The following is a 17431-nucleotide window of genomic DNA, read 5'->3' on the forward strand; positions in this document are numbered from 1 at the left end:
GCTTTCCTTAACCTGCACCCTACTCGCTACAGATCACACTGTCATCCGCGAACATCATCGTCCACAGAGACGCCTGCCTGATCTCGTCTGTCCGAATTCATAATAATTATAACAATACATTAAACTTGTATAGCACTTTTCTAACACTCAGTTGATTTACAATAAATGGGGTGAAACAAGACAACAGATAAACATAACACAGACATACAGGGGTGGATGGGAAGGGGGGGCTACGAGAGGGAGAAGAGGCAGCTCTTCCAGGATGGATTGGTCAATTGGTAAGTGCTGGTTAAGTCGGACTTCACTATGTTCAGCCCACCTTGTCAGGATTCACTTTTGGTCTTTCAGGGCTGTCAGTCCATCTGCTGGTTTAAAGAGTGTGATAGAGCAGTTGCTAGGGCCATATATAGTGTTGTAGAAGTTTTGCATATCATTTCTGTCAGCATATGATTGAATCTCGTGAGATTTGTTCATCCACCATGCATTTTGCAGGGTGCACAAGGTTGTTTGTACCTCCTTATGTGCCGTTTGCCACTGCTGCCGAAAGACGACAGATGCAGGGCAGTTGAGAGTAGCCCTGTGTGCCCTATGCATGGTTTCCAGCAGGGATGTGATGGTGTCAGGGTTCTCGTAAACCAGTCCTGATGTTTTCTGACTCTGCAGCCTATAGTCTACTGCAGCTTGATGTAGCAATGAGATTAAGAAGGTCAATTTCTGATCCATGGAATTGTCAGAACTCAGAATGGCCTCAACCTCCAGTGTCATCGTGCCCACAGAGTGACAGAACTCATCCATCCTGTGCTGGGGCTGACTTCAATTTAGCGCTTCAATTGCTGTTTTTTATGGGCTTCTTGAGACGCTGTGGGGGACACATTTTGATGTGGAGCTTGGTCATGATCAGGCGGTGATCCATCCAGCATTCTGCACCTGTTATGGCCCAGGTCGGCAAGACATCACTGGTGTTAGTATGTCTTATTATGATATAGTCAATCAGGTGCCAGTGTTTAGATTGTGGGTGCATCCAGGATGTTTTGTGTTTGGTTCTGCAGAAACCGTGTGTTCGTAACAGTAAGGTCATGCTCTGCACAAAGTGTGAGCGGCCTGACCATTTGCAATAACCTGATCAACCCCATACCTACCCAGTACTCCACTACATATACCATTGTTCTTTCCTACTGTAGCATTAAAGTCTCCCAGAGAAGGATCTTGTCCTTTTTTGGGATACGATGAAGGGCTTCATCTAGTTGCTGGTAGAAACTGTCCTTCACACCATTGTCAGATGGTAGTGTTGGTGCATATGCACTTAACAGAGTGGCATAGCGTGCCTTTGCTAGGGGGATACGGATGGTCGTTAGCCTCTCAGTCCAGTGGGTGTTTCAGTGAGGCTGGGTAGAATGCTGTTCTTGATTGCCAGTCTAACACCATGCTGATGTTGTTGGCCAAGGCGATACCCTCTCCAGAAAAACGTGCACCCTCCTCCTTCCTCTCGCAGGGAGCTTTCACCCAGGAGCCTGGTTTCGCTGGGAGCAGTGATGTCCACGTTGTAGCATCTCAGCTCCTCAGCAATCAGCACAGTCCTTCGATGTGGTATGTTGCCATCGTTATCAAGGAGAGTCCTAATATTCCATGTTGCCAATTTGAATGGGATAATTTTCCTGTTTTTTATCGCAGAATGGAATTCCCGGTAGTCATGGTAACCTACCCAGGAGGTGTTGGATTGAGTGGAAATTTTTAGGCCACCTTTTCTAGGCTCCTCCCCAATTGGGGTGAGCAGTGTGGTCCCCAAATAGGGCTGCTGATTCACAAGAGGGTTTGCCAAAAGCAGCTGCCACTCAATCCCAGCTGCTAGTGACTATATAACCCGTGCTGCTGATGTGCAGGGCTCTGGCTAGGAGCACCCAGGCAATTCTACCCTGCTCCCATCACCAGACACCACCAAACTTCAACCAGATCTAAGGCCAGATATTGTACACCATGGTCAGGGGTGGAGACCTATGTAAGGAGGTTTTTAGAGTGCCACAGAGGGTGCACAGTCCTCAGTAGCACTGTCTTTGCCATTACATGTTGGTCCCGGTGACAAGTTGGGCCTACTGCACACTGTGCAGACAGGCAGGTGCCATTGACTAACCTAGATCTGATATTCATTCCTTTTTTACAAAGCCTTAAAGAAGGTGACCCCTAAAGCACATCTTTAAATCTTTTTCTGAACAATGAAACCATTTTACAAGTGCCACAACCACTCAGGCAGCATGCTTTTGCTCTTTAACACATAATCCAAAGCTGCCCTACCCCACTCCAGACCCTGACATGTGAGAAGGAGAGGATGAAGGCAGTAATGGTGGCTGCCACTGTTAGACTCATCAAGGCAACATGCAGCTGGAGGAACACACAAACAATGGAAACATTATTATGACATGTATGGACACACATGTATACAAAGCCTACTGGCTATGTGCTTTCAAATAAAAAGAAGTGCTAATTGTGTTGAAAGAAACTCGCAAATAACTGAGTGAAGATCAAAACTATTTCTCAATTTCCAGACATTAGACTAGCTAGTATGGCATGGTAGTGGTAGTAGTAAGCTAGCTAGTATGGCATTTGGCATGACTAGGTAAATGATGCACTGGGTTGGATAGTTTCATACCAATCTCATTTTAACTGGGAGTATCATCTCTGTGAGGCCTTACCAGAAACCAGAGGTCTTTACCCCAGTAGCTGCGTCCTTTAGCCAAGCCTTTCATATATCTGGCGATGACCATGCCAAGTGTCCCCATGGTCATCCAGGCGATCAACATAAGTGCGCCTGAAACACAACTACATGTTGGATTTCTTTCCATTTTACATCCAGAAACATTCATGTTATGATCCTTTGGGTAGAATAACGTACGGGAAACTGCTTGGAATTTTGGACCACGCTGCAAACAGTATTTTTCGAATTAATGATCACAAATGGTGGGAAGAAAACGGGAACAGGTTAAGTTTCTGGCTCCATGACAACTCTAGCCACCTAGCATGATTTAAATGAAACAAACATGTCTTTGATACGATGCTTCAGTGACTGATGGCGAGACTGTTCATGTTTTTAGACAATGGCATTTAGGAAGTTGGAGTCCATCCTTTACACACACAGACACAGTGTGTTAACAGCAGACCTACTAAAGGGTATGGGATTGATAAACTGAGAATATCAAGATTTTTACATATTAAGTCTAGCTCCTTCCACGTCAAAATAAATGTGTTATATCTTCTCACTGGAGCTTTGCACATATTGGTATTGGATGCCTCTTACTTTGCTAAACCCTAGGAACTATATCTGTGAATGCTCTCATTCATCCAGGTCATAGTTATCCAAAGGAATCGAATCAAGTGCAACTGGACTTGGTTATATATCCGTGAAGACGTTCCGCCTCTCATCCAAGAGGCTTCATCAGTTTGTGCCTTTCTGACTAGACCAAGCTAGTCTGACTGGCCGGTGATGAAACTCAGATATTTGGCCTCTTTGGAGTCATTATCAGAGCTATTGATGTCAATGGCTCTTTTGTGTTCCGATGTTTAGCAACGACAGTCGTTGGAGGTGTTACGTTTCGACTTCATTAGTGCTCTACACAAATGGATGGCCCAACACAGAAGGCCAAACTCCTCAGGACAAGACTCAGCAGTCTATCTACACCTAAAGGAGAAGACACACTCCTTCGAGGACAGCAACGTACACATTTTGGGCAGGGAAGATAGATGGTTTGAAAGAGGGGTGAAGGAAGCCATCTATGCGAAACTGGAAAAACCATCCCTCAACAGAGGAGAAGGTCTGTGACACCACCTATCTCCCACTTACAATGCCGTCCTTTCATCTCTACCCAGGAGACTCAAAAGCTTAGCCTCCAAGAACAACAGTCGGTCACTAACGGCTCCAAGGACTCATGACCACTGAATGGAGCACTAACGAAGTCAAAACTAACACCTCCAACGACTGTCGTTGCTAAACATCGGAACACAAAAGAGCCATTGACACCAATAGCTCTGATAATGACTCCAAAGAGGCCAAATATCTGAGTTTCATCACCAGCCAGTCAGACTAGCTTGGTCTAGTCAGAAAGGCACAAACGGATGAAGCCTCTTGGATGAGAGGCAAAACGTCTTCACGGATATATACCAAGTCCAGTTGCACTTGATTCAATTCCTTTGGATACCTAGGAACCATAATTCATTCTGATGTACTGAACTTCTTACACATAACTCTGAATAGGACACTGTCAAATGGAATATTGGAACAGGATTCAGATAAAATAGTATATGGAAAATAATGTGTTTTGAAAATACTGATGTATACATCCCTCGAGAAACAGTCTCACCGTGTGCTTTGAGGATTTGGGGAGGTCTTGCTATGCCAAGAGGTCGAGGCCTTAAGAGATCCACTTTCTCGTCACTGATGAAGGTACCAGTATGAAAGAGAATTTGTCCTGTAAAAGGAGGACAGTAGAAAAAGGAGACCTTACGTCTGTCCAACTGCAGATAGGATTATCACATGCAAACATACTGGTCTGCTTATATTGACAGGTGGGTGGTGTTTAGCATCTGACAAACATCGAGTGATTTCAGGGAGAATGCCTCAAGAATTTGATGCATTAGCCTGGGGATGTCTGGCAGTTATCTCCCAGAAATCCTTATGAGCCGCTATTTAATTTATGGTTCTTGGTACAGAATGAAATACACTAGCCATGATCTAGTAAGCTACTAACACGTCCCTCCAGAATCTCATGTGAGTATTGATAAAAGAAGCATTTTCTTCTTCTTCCTTCATTACCATTACCATTATTTCCTACCATTGCCGGAGGGTCCATGAGCGAACATCAAGTAGTACGGTTTGCTAAAGTCAGCAGTCCTGTGCGTTGAGATTGGGTTTTTGGAGGTGAAGGAACAGCTGATGATCCCGTCCCGCACAGAAGCTCTCACATCAGAAACGTTCCCCTGATGGACAGTTTGAAGGAGATGAGCTGGCATGTGAATTTTACGTGCGAAATTATTTATTTGTTTGTTTGTTGTTACCCTTTTTCCGGCCAATTACCCCACTCTCCGAGCCGTTCCGGTCGCTGCTCCACCTCTTCTGCCGAACCAGGGAGGGCTGCAGACTACCACGTGCCTCCTCCAATACATGTGGAGTCACCAGCCGCTTCTTTTCACCTGACGTGAGGAGTTTCACCAGGGGGACGTAGCGCGTGGACGGATCACGCTATTCCCCCCAGTTCCCCCCCCCCCCGAACAGGTGCCCCGACCGACCGACCGACCAGAGGAGGTGCTAGTGCAGCGACCAGGACACATGCCCACATCCGGCTTCCCACCCGCAGACACGGTCAATTGTGTCTGTAGGGACGCCCGACCAAGCTGGAGGTAACACGGGGATTCGAACCACTGATCCCCATGTTGGTAGGCAACGGAATAGACCGCTACACCATCCGGACGCCCGCAGGTGAGAAATATTTTGATGTCAAGCTGTGGTCTGTTTGCTCACTTACTCATCCCTGAAATGTTTTTCAGTCAACTTTCATGGTCCCCTTTTTGGTCCCACAGGTAGGGAGTAATCATCCCACATCTTTTAGTCAGACAACAAAGTACTACATGAACAATGAAGACATCTGACTGCCATGGAGTCACCCCTTTAACAAGCTTACGAGATGAATTACTTTACCAGAGGAAGTGTTTTCGGAGTCTGGCGTCCAACAGAAAAGGCTCGCTGCAACTGCACAATGCCTTGGCTGTCCAAGCCACAGATGTAAATGTCGTCATTTCCCTGCGGAGAGACAGAGGGAAGACAGCGATGAGATGATCCCAGAGATACACGGCTGTGGACTAAAGGGAATCACCTGCAGGTAAGTGGGTGGATAGAAGCACTGAGTCGATATGCATTTGTATCACTTTATCCAACCAGCCAAGTATTCTGATTCTGATCCACCTGAGATCTCATTCTGAACAGACGGTGAGCATTAGTAGTCCACCTGACACCATCAAAACTTAAAGAAATATGCATTTCAGAGAGACCAAATTTAAGAAAATTGAACCAAAGTAAGGCTGACCATTACGTATCTGTACATACTGACCTGATTATGGACTGAACCATAATCACTGAAGTTTTCATCGAGTGTTTTTTTTATTCATTACCATTATCTGATCATCAGAGAATCCAAAGGAAACGTAGCCCTGGGACGGGCCTGCCATCTCAAACTGCAGCGCAGTAGCAGTTGCAGAGGTCCTTCTGGCCGACATGAAATAGCAGTCTGTGCTGACCGTCGGGTCACAGTTCAAAGGTTGGCTAAAGCACACCTTGCTGACGCCACACCTGCCGCCGGCAACCATCTGCTGTGGAGAACACAGGGACACGAGTACACTTACACTTGGTTTCTGAGCTGTGATGGGTTTGATTCAGCCTGGTAGGACTCTTGGTCATCCTACAACACATTCCCCTCCAGGTCTACGCCAACTGTCTCACAACATGTTGGCTAGCTACAGTGAATCCTGTGTACAGGTAAATAGTCACAATACTCATGTCCCACACACTATATATCTCAACACAGATATAGGAAAAAATCATCAGCTGCTAATGATTAGCAGCTGACGAGTGCATGATGCAGAAAACAGGCTTGTACTGCTATGAATTAAAGTTTTTCCTTCTTCTATATCAATATATATCAATATATATATATCAATATATATCAATATATATATATCAATATATCAATATATATATATATATATCAATATATATATATATATATATATATATATATATATATATATATATTAGACATACATATACGTCTAATATAGTATGTGTGTCTGGTATATGTATGTCTAACATGAGCACCATGGATGCTGGGTGATTGGTAGATTTAGGGGCAGCTGTCCATGCTACACCGTTCTTCATCAAATAACTTTGATGCAACTCAAAAAACGTACTTGAAACCACCCATGACTTCGTTTAGCATAAGTGTGTAAATGTGGCTTATGAGTTTCTTTGAGCAGAAAACCAAACCATGTTTCCCCTGGTCTTCACACTACCGACCTATTAAAAGAAACCAAAATACCACAAACTCCTTACACCAAATAAGGTTGTTCAGGACCGTTTACAGATTCAGGAGATATTTGAGCAATGTAAAACACGTCAGTTAGGACACGTGTTGTCTTGTGAAACAGACTATAGGAAATATCAAAATATATCTCTTTTGAAACAGACTATAGTCCGTTTCACAAGAGACATCAAAATATATCTCTTATGGAATATCTCCCAGATATCTAAATATATCCCCACACTAAGTGAAATAATAATGTTGGGACTAGTACTTGTCAAACTTGTTAAAGAAGGGAAAACTGATGCCCAGTCAGTGTTGCTCTTACTACTACTGTGTGAAGGGGTGAGACCAGTGTCACGTCTACTGACTCAAGGTTGCTGCTTTTATTTCAAGAGAAACTCCTAAGGTCTTCCGATGATCTCCTGCCTCTGGCCACATCTGGAATATTTGGGTTTTGGCGGGAAACGTGAGGCGTTATATCGCTGAGCAACTCTGGCAGGGAGCCACCTGGTGGTAAACGGAGAGATGGATGAAAAAGAAGAATTCTGGAGTGAGTTGGACGACATGGTGGAGAGGGTACCCAAGGAGGAGAGAGGGGTGATTGGAGCAGACTTCAATGGACATGTTGGTGAAGGGAACAGAGGTGATGAGGAGGTGATGGGAAGGTATGGAGTCAAGAAGAGAAATGTGGAAGGACAGATGGTGGTCGATTTTGCAAAAAGGATGGAAATGGCTGTGGTGAATCCATATTTCAAGAAGAGGGAGGAACACAAGGTGACGTACAAGAGTGGAGGACAGTGCACACAGGTGGACTATATCTTATGTAGAAGGCGCCATCTAAAAGGGATTGGAGACTGCAAGGTGGTGACAGGGGAGAACGTAGCTAGGCAGCATCGGATGGTGGTCTGTAGGATGACTTTGGAGACCAAGAAGAGGAAGCGAGTGAAGACACAGCCGAAGATCAAATGGTGGAAGTTGAAGAAGGAAGACTGTTGTGTGGAGTTCAGGCAGGAGTTAAGACAGGCACTGGGTGGTAGTGAAGAGTTGCCAGATGGCTGGGCAACCACTGCAGAAATAGTGAGGGAGACAGCTAGGAAGGTACTTGGTGTGTCATCAGGACAGAGGAAGGAAGACAAGGAGACTTGGTGGTGGAATGAGGAAGTACAGCAAATTATACAGAGGAAAAGGTTGGCAAAGAAGAAGTGGGATAGTAAGAGAGATGAAGAAAGTAGACAGGAGTACAAGGAGATGCAGCGTAAAGCAAAGAGAGAGGTGGCAAAGGCAAAGGAAAAGGCGTATGGTGAGTTGTATGACAGGTTAGACACTAAGGAAGGAGAAAAGGACTTGTACCGATTGGCTAGACAGAGGGACCAAGCTGAAAAGGATGTGCAGCAAGTTAGGGCGATCAAGGATAGAAATGGAAATGTGCTGACAAGCGAGGAGAGTGTGTTGAGAAGGTGGAAGGAGTACTTTGAGGGGCTGATGAATGAAGAAAATGAGAGAGAGAGCAGGTTGGATGATGTGAGGATAGTGAATCAGGAAGTGCGGTGGATTATCAAGGAGGAAGTGAGGGCAGCTATGAAGAGGATGAAGAGTGGAAAGGCAGTTGGTCCTGATGACATACCTGTGGAGGCATGGAGATGTTTAGGAGAGATGGCAGTGGAGTTTTTAACTAGATTGTTTAACACAATCCTGGAAAGTGAGAGGATGCCTGAGGAGTGGAGAAGAAGCATACTGGTACTGATTTTCAAGAACAAGGGCGATGTGCAGAACTGTAACAACTACAGAGGTATAAAGTTGATCAGCCACAGCATGAAGATTTGGGAAAGAGTAATAGAAGCTAGGTTAAGAGGAGAGGTGATGATCAGCAGCAGCAGTATGGTTTCATGCCATGAAAGAGCACCACAGATGCGATGTTTGCTTTGAGAATGTTGATTGAGAAGTATAGAGAAGGCCAGAAAGAGTTGCATTGTGTCTTTGTAGATTTAGAGAAAGTTTATGACAGAGTGCCGAGAGAGGAGGTGTGGTATTGTATGAGAAAGTCAGGAGTTGCAGAGAAGTATGTAGGAGTGGTGCAGGATACGTATGAGGGAAGTGTGACAATGGTGAGGTGGGTGGTTGGAATGACAGATGGGTTCAAGGTGGAGGTGGGATTACATCAAGGATCGGCTCTTAGCCCTTTCTTGTTTGCGATGGTGATGGACAGGTTGACGGACAAGATCAGGCAGGAGTCTCCATGGACGATGATGTTCGCGGATGACATTGTGATCTGTAGCGAGAGTAGGGTGCAGGTTGAGGAGAGCCTGGAGAGGTGGAGGTATGCACTGGAAAGTCAGTAGGAGCAAGACGGAATACCTATGCGTGAATGAGAGACAGGACAGTGGAATGGTCAGGATGCAAGGAGTGGAGGTGACAAAGGCATTCGAGTTTAAATACTTGGGGTCAACTGTCCAAAGTAGCGGGGAGTGCAGTAGAGAGGTGAAAAAGAGAGTGCAGGCAGGTTGGAGTGGGTGGAGAAGTGTGTCAGGAGTGATTTGCGACAGAAGGGTATCAGCAAGAGTTAAAGGGAAAGTTTACAAGATGGTTGTGAGACCAGCTATGTTATATGGTTTGGAGACAGTGGCACTGACGAAAAGACAGGAGGAGGAGCTGGAGGTGGCAGAGTTGAAGATGCTAAGATTTTCACTGGGAGTGATGAAGAAGGACAGGATTAGGAACGATTATATTAGAGGGACCGCTCAGGTTGGACGGTTTGGAGACAAAGCAAGAGAGGCAAGATTGAGATGGCTTGGACATGTGTGGAGGAGAGATGCTGAGTATATTGGGAGAAGGATGCTGAATATGGAGCTGCCAGAGAAGAGGAGAAGAGGAAGGCCAAAGAGGAGGTTTATGGATGTGGTGAGGGAAGACATGCAGGTGGCTGGTGTGACAGAGGAAGACGCAGAAGACAGGAAGAAATAGAAACGGAGGATCCGCTGTGGCGACCCCTAATGGGAGCAGCCGAAAGTAGTAGTAGTAGGTGGGTCAGGTGTATTTATCTCCACTTGACTGCAGTGCCAGTTCTGGAGCCTCCTCTTCACTTGTGCACATCATAACGGAAGAAGTGCTTGCACATTACACACTCGATCAGTTTTCCAAGCTCTGGCTTTTCACATGTGATGCAAAATACTGGTGGTTGAAGAGCAGGATCTTGGCTGCGGGTTAGAAGTTCTGGCAGAATACAAGGTGTAAATGTCTGGTCACTCCACGGTAGGTATTCCTGTCAAATCGTCCATCCACTGAGTGAGCGTGTATGGGTCGGCCAATCTGGTCCCGTTGGTTAATGTTAACTTTTTCAAGCAAGACTCGCGGTCCCGGGGAGAAAGCGGTACATATTCAGAAATACGCGTTTCTTCGTCCATTGTAAATATACAAGCTGGTAAAAGTTGCCAGCCAGCAGCTAGCTAGCTAACGGCTAGCTATGTCTCTGAGGGAAATGTTTTGCGTCCAACTAAGCTCCGCCCACAGAAAAACGTCACTATGTTTACTAACAGAAAAGGGGTCTATAGGTTGGGCTGGACTTGATGTAAACAGTCGTTATCATAGCAGCTTTAAATACGTATAAATAAGTAAATAAATATGTATAAATAAATAAATACGTATCAATAAGTAAATGAATACGTATAAGTAAATGAGTAAATAAATACGTATAAATAAGTAAATAAATGCAATAAAAATAAGTAAATGAATACGTATATTTAAATAAGTTAATAAATACGTATAATTAAATAAGTAAACGCGTATAAGTAAATACGTATAAGTAAATGAGTAAATAAATATGCATAAATAAGCAAATGAATGCGTTAAAAATAAATAGGTAAATAAATACGTATAAGTAACTACGTAAAAGTAAATTAGTAAATAAATACGTATAAATAAGAAAATAAATAAGTAACTGAATACGTATAAGTAAATAAGTAAATAAATACGTATAAGTAAATAAGTAAGTAAATACGTATAAGTAAATGAGTAAATAAATATGTATAAAAAGTAAATAAATACGTATAAATAGGTAAATAAATATGTTAAATAAGTAAATGAATATGTATAAGTAAATAAGTAAATACATATAAGTCAATGAGTAAATAAATACATATAAAACGTTAAAAATAAATAAGTAAATAAATACGTATAAGTAAATAGGTAAATACGTGTAAGTAAATGAGTAAATTAATATGTATAAGTAAATAAAGACGTATAGCTTGTTCTACTGAAGGTGAGTCCCTTGTGCTTGTTAGCCAGCTACTTACAGCAGCCGGGGGAGGTGCAGATGTCTCAGGTGTGACAGATGTCCTATCATCCATGCCAGCACTCTCGTTGCTGTACATCAGTGGAGGACTTCTCAGTTTGACCCAGAAAGTGCCATAATCCTGCACAAAGGAGGCGCTGCAGCAAAAGAGGCAAAGACAAGATGGTCCTGGATTTGAGCCACAACATTATTACTACTTTTCATATACATAGCAATGCTTTGTAGCTCAAAGTTAGAGGTTCAAATCCCACTGATTACTCATAATGTCATGGGATGCAGTAGTTTTATTGTAAATATGTCTAAATATGCTTTCATTTTTTATTACCACCATTATCACCTTTGTTATTATTATTATTATTATTAATCTCATCATTATTATTATTATTATCATTATTATTATTATTATTACTATTATCATCATCATTAATAACTAAATAACAAAAATAACAGCGTACTGTCTTGTCTGTTTGCTAGGAAGTGAATAGAATAGAATAGAAAGACTTTTGATGAATTAGACTTGTAGTTACTGGAACTCGATGGTTTTTGGGTTGCCTGATGCTGCAGTGGTCCATATCACTTGGATGGAGGTCTTGGGAGATTCTGATGTGTGGGATACTGCTGAGCTCTGGACACAGACACACACACACACACACACACACACACACACACACACACACACACACACACACACACACACACACACACACACACGCAGATTAAATTGGCGCCCCTCTCACAGTTTAACATTATGGCCACTTGGTATTTGCCCAGGTTTGGACAGAGGCCTTGTGTGTCGCCACATCAGTGAAATTAGCCAGTTTCCTCCAGCATCACTGCAATTCTCTTATCTGATGAATGCTATGAGTAAACAATATGACATGTATTCTTTTTAAAATATCGTGCATTGTGCATCCGCTTATGTAGGCACATATTACCATCTTAATAATGCTAAATAAGAGTAAAAGACTGCAACGTTGACTCAAGACCAGGTTTTTGTTGGTCAATCACACAATCGCTTTCTGCTGCTTCAAGAGAACAATGCACCCGACTACACCTCATTTAAGACCGACACGCCCATGGGTGCTCAGATGGCACCAGTACCCCTGCTGTGTAAACACTGTGGGCGCTGAGGGGGAGAATGACAACCGCCTCAGTCTGGCACTAGCTAAGTCACCTGTGTTTGTGCCGGGTGTAAGATAAAGCCTTGGTGTGTTTAGTCAAGACTCGTATTCATTCAGTTTGTACGTTCAAGACAACAAATAAATGAATGAATAAACAAAGTACAATGAAGATGAGCAAAGGAACAGAAGGAATAGCACATGCATCCCGTATGTTTCTGGGGTCTCTGAGAAACTCAGGAGAATTTTTAACCAACACCGCATCCCGGTATACTTCAAACCCAGCAACACACTCAGACAAAGACTGCTTCATCCCAAAGACCGTGTACCACACACCCGGAAAAGCAGTCTGGTGTATGCTGTACAATGCAATGAGGATTGCCCTGACCTACACATAGGAGAAACCAAACAACCACTACACAAACGGATGGCCCAACACAGAAGGCCACACTCCTCAGGACAAGACTCAGCAGTCTCTATACACCTAAAGGAGAAGACACACTCCTTCCAGGACAGCAACGTACACATTTTGGACAGAGAAGATAGATGGTTTGAAAGAGGGGTGAAGGAAGCCATCTATGCAAAACTGGACAAACCATCCCTCAACAGAGGAGGAGGTCTGCGACACCACCTATCTCCCACTTACAATGCCGTCCTTTCATCTCTACCCAGGAGACTCAAGAAGCCTAGCCTCCAGAACAACAGTCGGTCACTAACGGCTCCAACCACTCTCATGACCACTGAATGGAGCACTAACGAAGTCCAAACTAACACCCCCAACGACCGTGGCTGCTAAACATCGGATCACAAAGAGCCACACATATCAATACCTCTGATAACGACGGGCGTTGCTACACATCGGAACACAAAAAGCCATGGACATCAATAGCTCTGATAACGACTCCAAAGAGGATAAATATCTGAGTCTCATCACCAGCCAGTCAGACTAGCTTGGTCTAGTCAGAAAGGCAGGAACTGAGGAAGCCTCTTGGATGAGAGGCGAAACGTCTTCACGGATATATACCAAGTCCAGTTGCACTCGATTCAATTCCTTTGGATAACCATGACCTGGATGAATGAGGACATTCACAGACAAGTAAGTAAGTAAGTAACCTTTATTGTCACTGGACACAAGTGCCAGCGAAATTAACCATCAACCCGTCCGTACATATACACAAACATACATACAATATGACAAGGGGGGTAGACAGGACAGGAAGACAGGGATGGAAGAAAATACAGCATAACATGAGGAGAGGGGAGGAGAAAAAAAGCAACCCCCAGACTATGGTCCTGTGGGGAGTCCAGTGTGGGAACAGGAGAGAAAACCTCAGCAACATGAGCACATAAATCAGTACACTTTACAACATGAAAGCTCACGACTTGCAACAGGGGAGGGGGGAGGGGGGGTGGAGGAACCCAGCGCTGGCAAGCAGCCATCCGGTCCTGCAGCCGTGGGCGCTAGTCACAGACCCGCTTGTCACACTGGGGCTGCAAAGCGGCGAAGGCGTGGGATGGGGGGGGGGTAGGGGGGCGTGACGTGTGTATGTATGTATGTAAAGTTTGTGTATGTGTAGGCCTGGTGAGTCGCTTCGGCTGGTGTCCCAACCAGTGTCTCAAGTCCGCAGGATTGTCATAGCGATAACACAGCAAGTTGCCATGGAGACTGCCTTGATCAGGCCCCAGACAGAGTCGACAATCAGCAGGTGACTGTTGGAAGCGGGGAAAGGAATGCAAGAGCGTCTCACTGCAGTGTTCTTCCAGGGGAGTTGTTGGTCCAGCAACGGCCTTGGCCGAGGCCAGTGCTGGTTGAGGGGGCCGAAAGCAGATAAGATTGGGATTGTTTGGGCTAAGGGCAAGTAGCCGCATTTCAATTTACCCGATTCAATTCCTTTGGATAACCATGACCTGGATGAATGAGGACATTCACAGACAAAGTACAATGGTATTCTAATTTCTCTAACAATTCATTAACTCAGTAACTAAACAATACAAGTGCATAGCTGTGATTTTTACTTTGAAAGAGGCCTATCTTATAGTATGGCACAAACTGATTAATTTTTAAAAAAGAGGTCGATTTCAAAGGGAATTTGTGGCCAATGACAGATCATAAAAAAATAAAACGTGTCATAAATAGTTTGAGTTATCTTCGGTCATCTAGTTTGGGGCAGTTCAGATGATGTTACAGCTGTCCCTGACATGAGGCTTTTGACCCTGGTAGACCGATAAAAGCAATGTGTGTAGAAAAATCAGACGTTTTCCGTCTAGTTTTTGTGAGGTAATGCAAAAAGCAAAACATGTTACAACTGCACTCGGTCCACCCTATATTGTACGTTCAATCCTATAGATGATTGGGTAGGTGACCACCACTGGTAGTCACTGGCAGTTTGATACTGACCCATTTCAAACCATTTCAAACCATTTCAAATCACTTCATACCATTTCAAACCATTTCAAATCACTTCATACCATTTCAAACCATTTCAAACCATTTCATACCATTTCAAACCACTTCATACCATTTCATTCCATTTCAAACCATTTCATACCATTTCAAACCGCTTCATACCATTTCAAACCATCTCATACCATTTCATACCGTTTCAAACCATTTCAAACCATTTCAAATCACTTCATACCGTTTCAAACCATGTCATACCATTTCAAACCATTTCATACCATTTCAAACCACTTCTTACCATTTCAAACCATGTCATACCATTTCAAACCATTTCATACCATTTCAAACCAGGTCATACCATGTCATACCATTTCAAACCATTTCATTCCATGTCATACCATTTCAAACCACTTCATACCATTTCAAACCATTTCATACCATTTTGTACCACTTCAAACCACTTCATACCATTTCAAACCACTTCATACCATTTTGTACCACTTCAAACCACTTCATACCATTTTGTACCACTTCAAACCACTTCATACCATTTCAAATCACTTCATACCATTTCAAACCATTTCAAACCACTTCATACCATTTCAAACCACTTCATACCATTTCATTCCATTTCAAACCATTTCATACCATTTCAAACCGCTTCATACCATTTCAAACCATCTCATACCATTTCATACCGTTTCAAACCATTTCAAACCATTTCAAATCACTTCATACCGTTTCAAACCATGTCATACCATTTCAAACCATTTCATACCATTTCAAACCACTTCTTACCATTTCAAACCATGTCATACCATTTCAAACCATTTCATACCATTTCAAACCAGGTCATACCATGTCATACCATTTCAAACCATTTCATTCCATGTCATACCATTTCAAACCACTTCATACCATTTCAAACCATTTCATACCATTTTGTACCACTTCAAACCACTTCATACCATTTCAAACCACTTCATACCATTTTGTACCACTTCAAACCACTTCATACCATTTCAAACCATTTCATACCATTTTGTACCACTTCAAACCACTTCATACCATTTCAAAACACTTCATACCATTTCAAACCACTTCATACCATTTCAAACCACGTGATACCATTTCAAACCACTTCATACCATTTCAAACCACTTCATACCATTTCAAAACACTTAATACCATTTCAAACCACTTCATACCATTTCAAACCACATCATACCATTTCAAACCACTTCATACCATTTCAAACCACTTCATACCATTTCAAAACACTTAATACCATTTCAAACCATTTCATACCATTTCAAACCACGTCATACCATTTCAAACCATTTCAAACCACTTCATATTTCTCGATTTTGTTATCATATTCTAAACTGGCGCTATATGATCAAATGTACTAATTATAAATTTTTGTAATACGACAACAAAAATTTAGTTATACTTTAAAGAAAATGTGTTTTGCACTGCTCATTATAAAATAATTGAATTGGCGGATAGAATGGATATTAGAACATTTAAGAAATAGTTAAACATTTAGTCTAGAGAGGCAGGAATATGTGGGAGAATAAAAATGCATTCTTATTTTGCTCTATGCAGTGTGCGCGTGAGAGAGAGAGAGCGAGAGAGAGAGAGAGAGAGAGCGAGAGAGCGAGAGAGAGAGAGAGCGAGAGAGAGAGAGAGAGAGAGCGAGAGAGAGAGCGAGAGAGAGAGAGAGAGAGCGAGAGAGAGAGAGAGAGAGAGAGAGAGAGAGAGAGAGAGAGCGAGAGAGAGAGAGAGAGAGCGAGAGAGAGAGAGGTGCAGTTCCCAGATGGAGACACTGAGTATTCCTAGTTGGCTATGTCAAAGTATTGTAATGACCACGGATGACTAGACTCGCTAACCGGTTGGCTAACGAGTCGGGCCCTTTAGTCAAATGGTTACTGTAGTGGCCTGTGGTGCGGGCGACCCGCGTTCGCGTCCCGGCTGTGGTGGTTCCCGGCTGCCCCCTGAATTCGCTACATTGCTGTCAGAATTGGGATGGTGAGACTGTGAGGCCATCGGAAGCGTGTGCGCCCAGAGGCGTGAGGGAGCTGATATGCTGAAGCGTGGTGATGCGCTTCCTAGGGGGGTAGTATAACGACCACGGATGACTAGACTCGCTAGCCGGTTGGCGAACGGGTTGGATTCTTTAGCCAACTGGTTAGCGCAGTTGCCCCGGGTTCGCGTCCTGGCTGCAGCAGATTCCCAGCTGCCCCCTGAATTCGCTACAGTATTCTAGTGGAGTAAGTAGTGGACCACACTATCTGCAATAGTGAAGAAGTCAGGGCTAAGTGAATCATCACTTGCACCTCTTACCCGCAGTGATGGGCTTTATTCACTCTCCTTAGATGCCAGGTTTTGATTACAAATCACAATTTCATTCAGCAGACGCCTTTATCGAACGCGTCATACATCTATGAGGTCGGTGGCTTGTATAGCATTAGTCTAAGCCATGGACTGTTACTGGAGACTCGGCCCAACCGGGGTCCGAACCCCCGATCTCTGGGGGGCGGCGTTCTTACCTACTGAGCTA

The 17431-nt window shown here is 43.6% G+C and overlaps 1 protein-coding gene across 1 annotated transcript in view; it reads right to left on the reverse strand.

The window, feature by feature from the left end:
• zgc:163022 (putative ferric-chelate reductase 1) overlaps positions 1–17431 on the reverse strand; it is a 29468-nt gene that overhangs the window by 9870 nt on the left and 2167 nt on the right. The window contains exons 3-10 of the mRNA XM_056299830.1: positions 11877–11974; positions 11351–11486; positions 6154–6351; positions 5684–5785; positions 4821–4965; positions 4350–4457; positions 2688–2803; positions 2290–2376 (exon numbers count right to left, since the gene is read on the reverse strand). Of these exons, the coding sequence (XP_056155805.1) occupies positions 2290–2376; positions 2688–2803; positions 4350–4457; positions 4821–4965; positions 5684–5785; positions 6154–6351; positions 11351–11486; positions 11877–11974 (990 nt within the window). The remainder of the gene's footprint in view (positions 1–2289; positions 2377–2687; positions 2804–4349; positions 4458–4820; positions 4966–5683; positions 5786–6153; positions 6352–11350; positions 11487–11876; positions 11975–17431) is intronic.

This window comes from Lampris incognitus, chromosome 19, assembly GCF_029633865.1.
Source record: "Lampris incognitus isolate fLamInc1 chromosome 19, fLamInc1.hap2, whole genome shotgun sequence".
NCBI classification, from domain to species: Eukaryota; Metazoa; Chordata; class Actinopteri; order Lampriformes; family Lampridae; genus Lampris; species Lampris incognitus.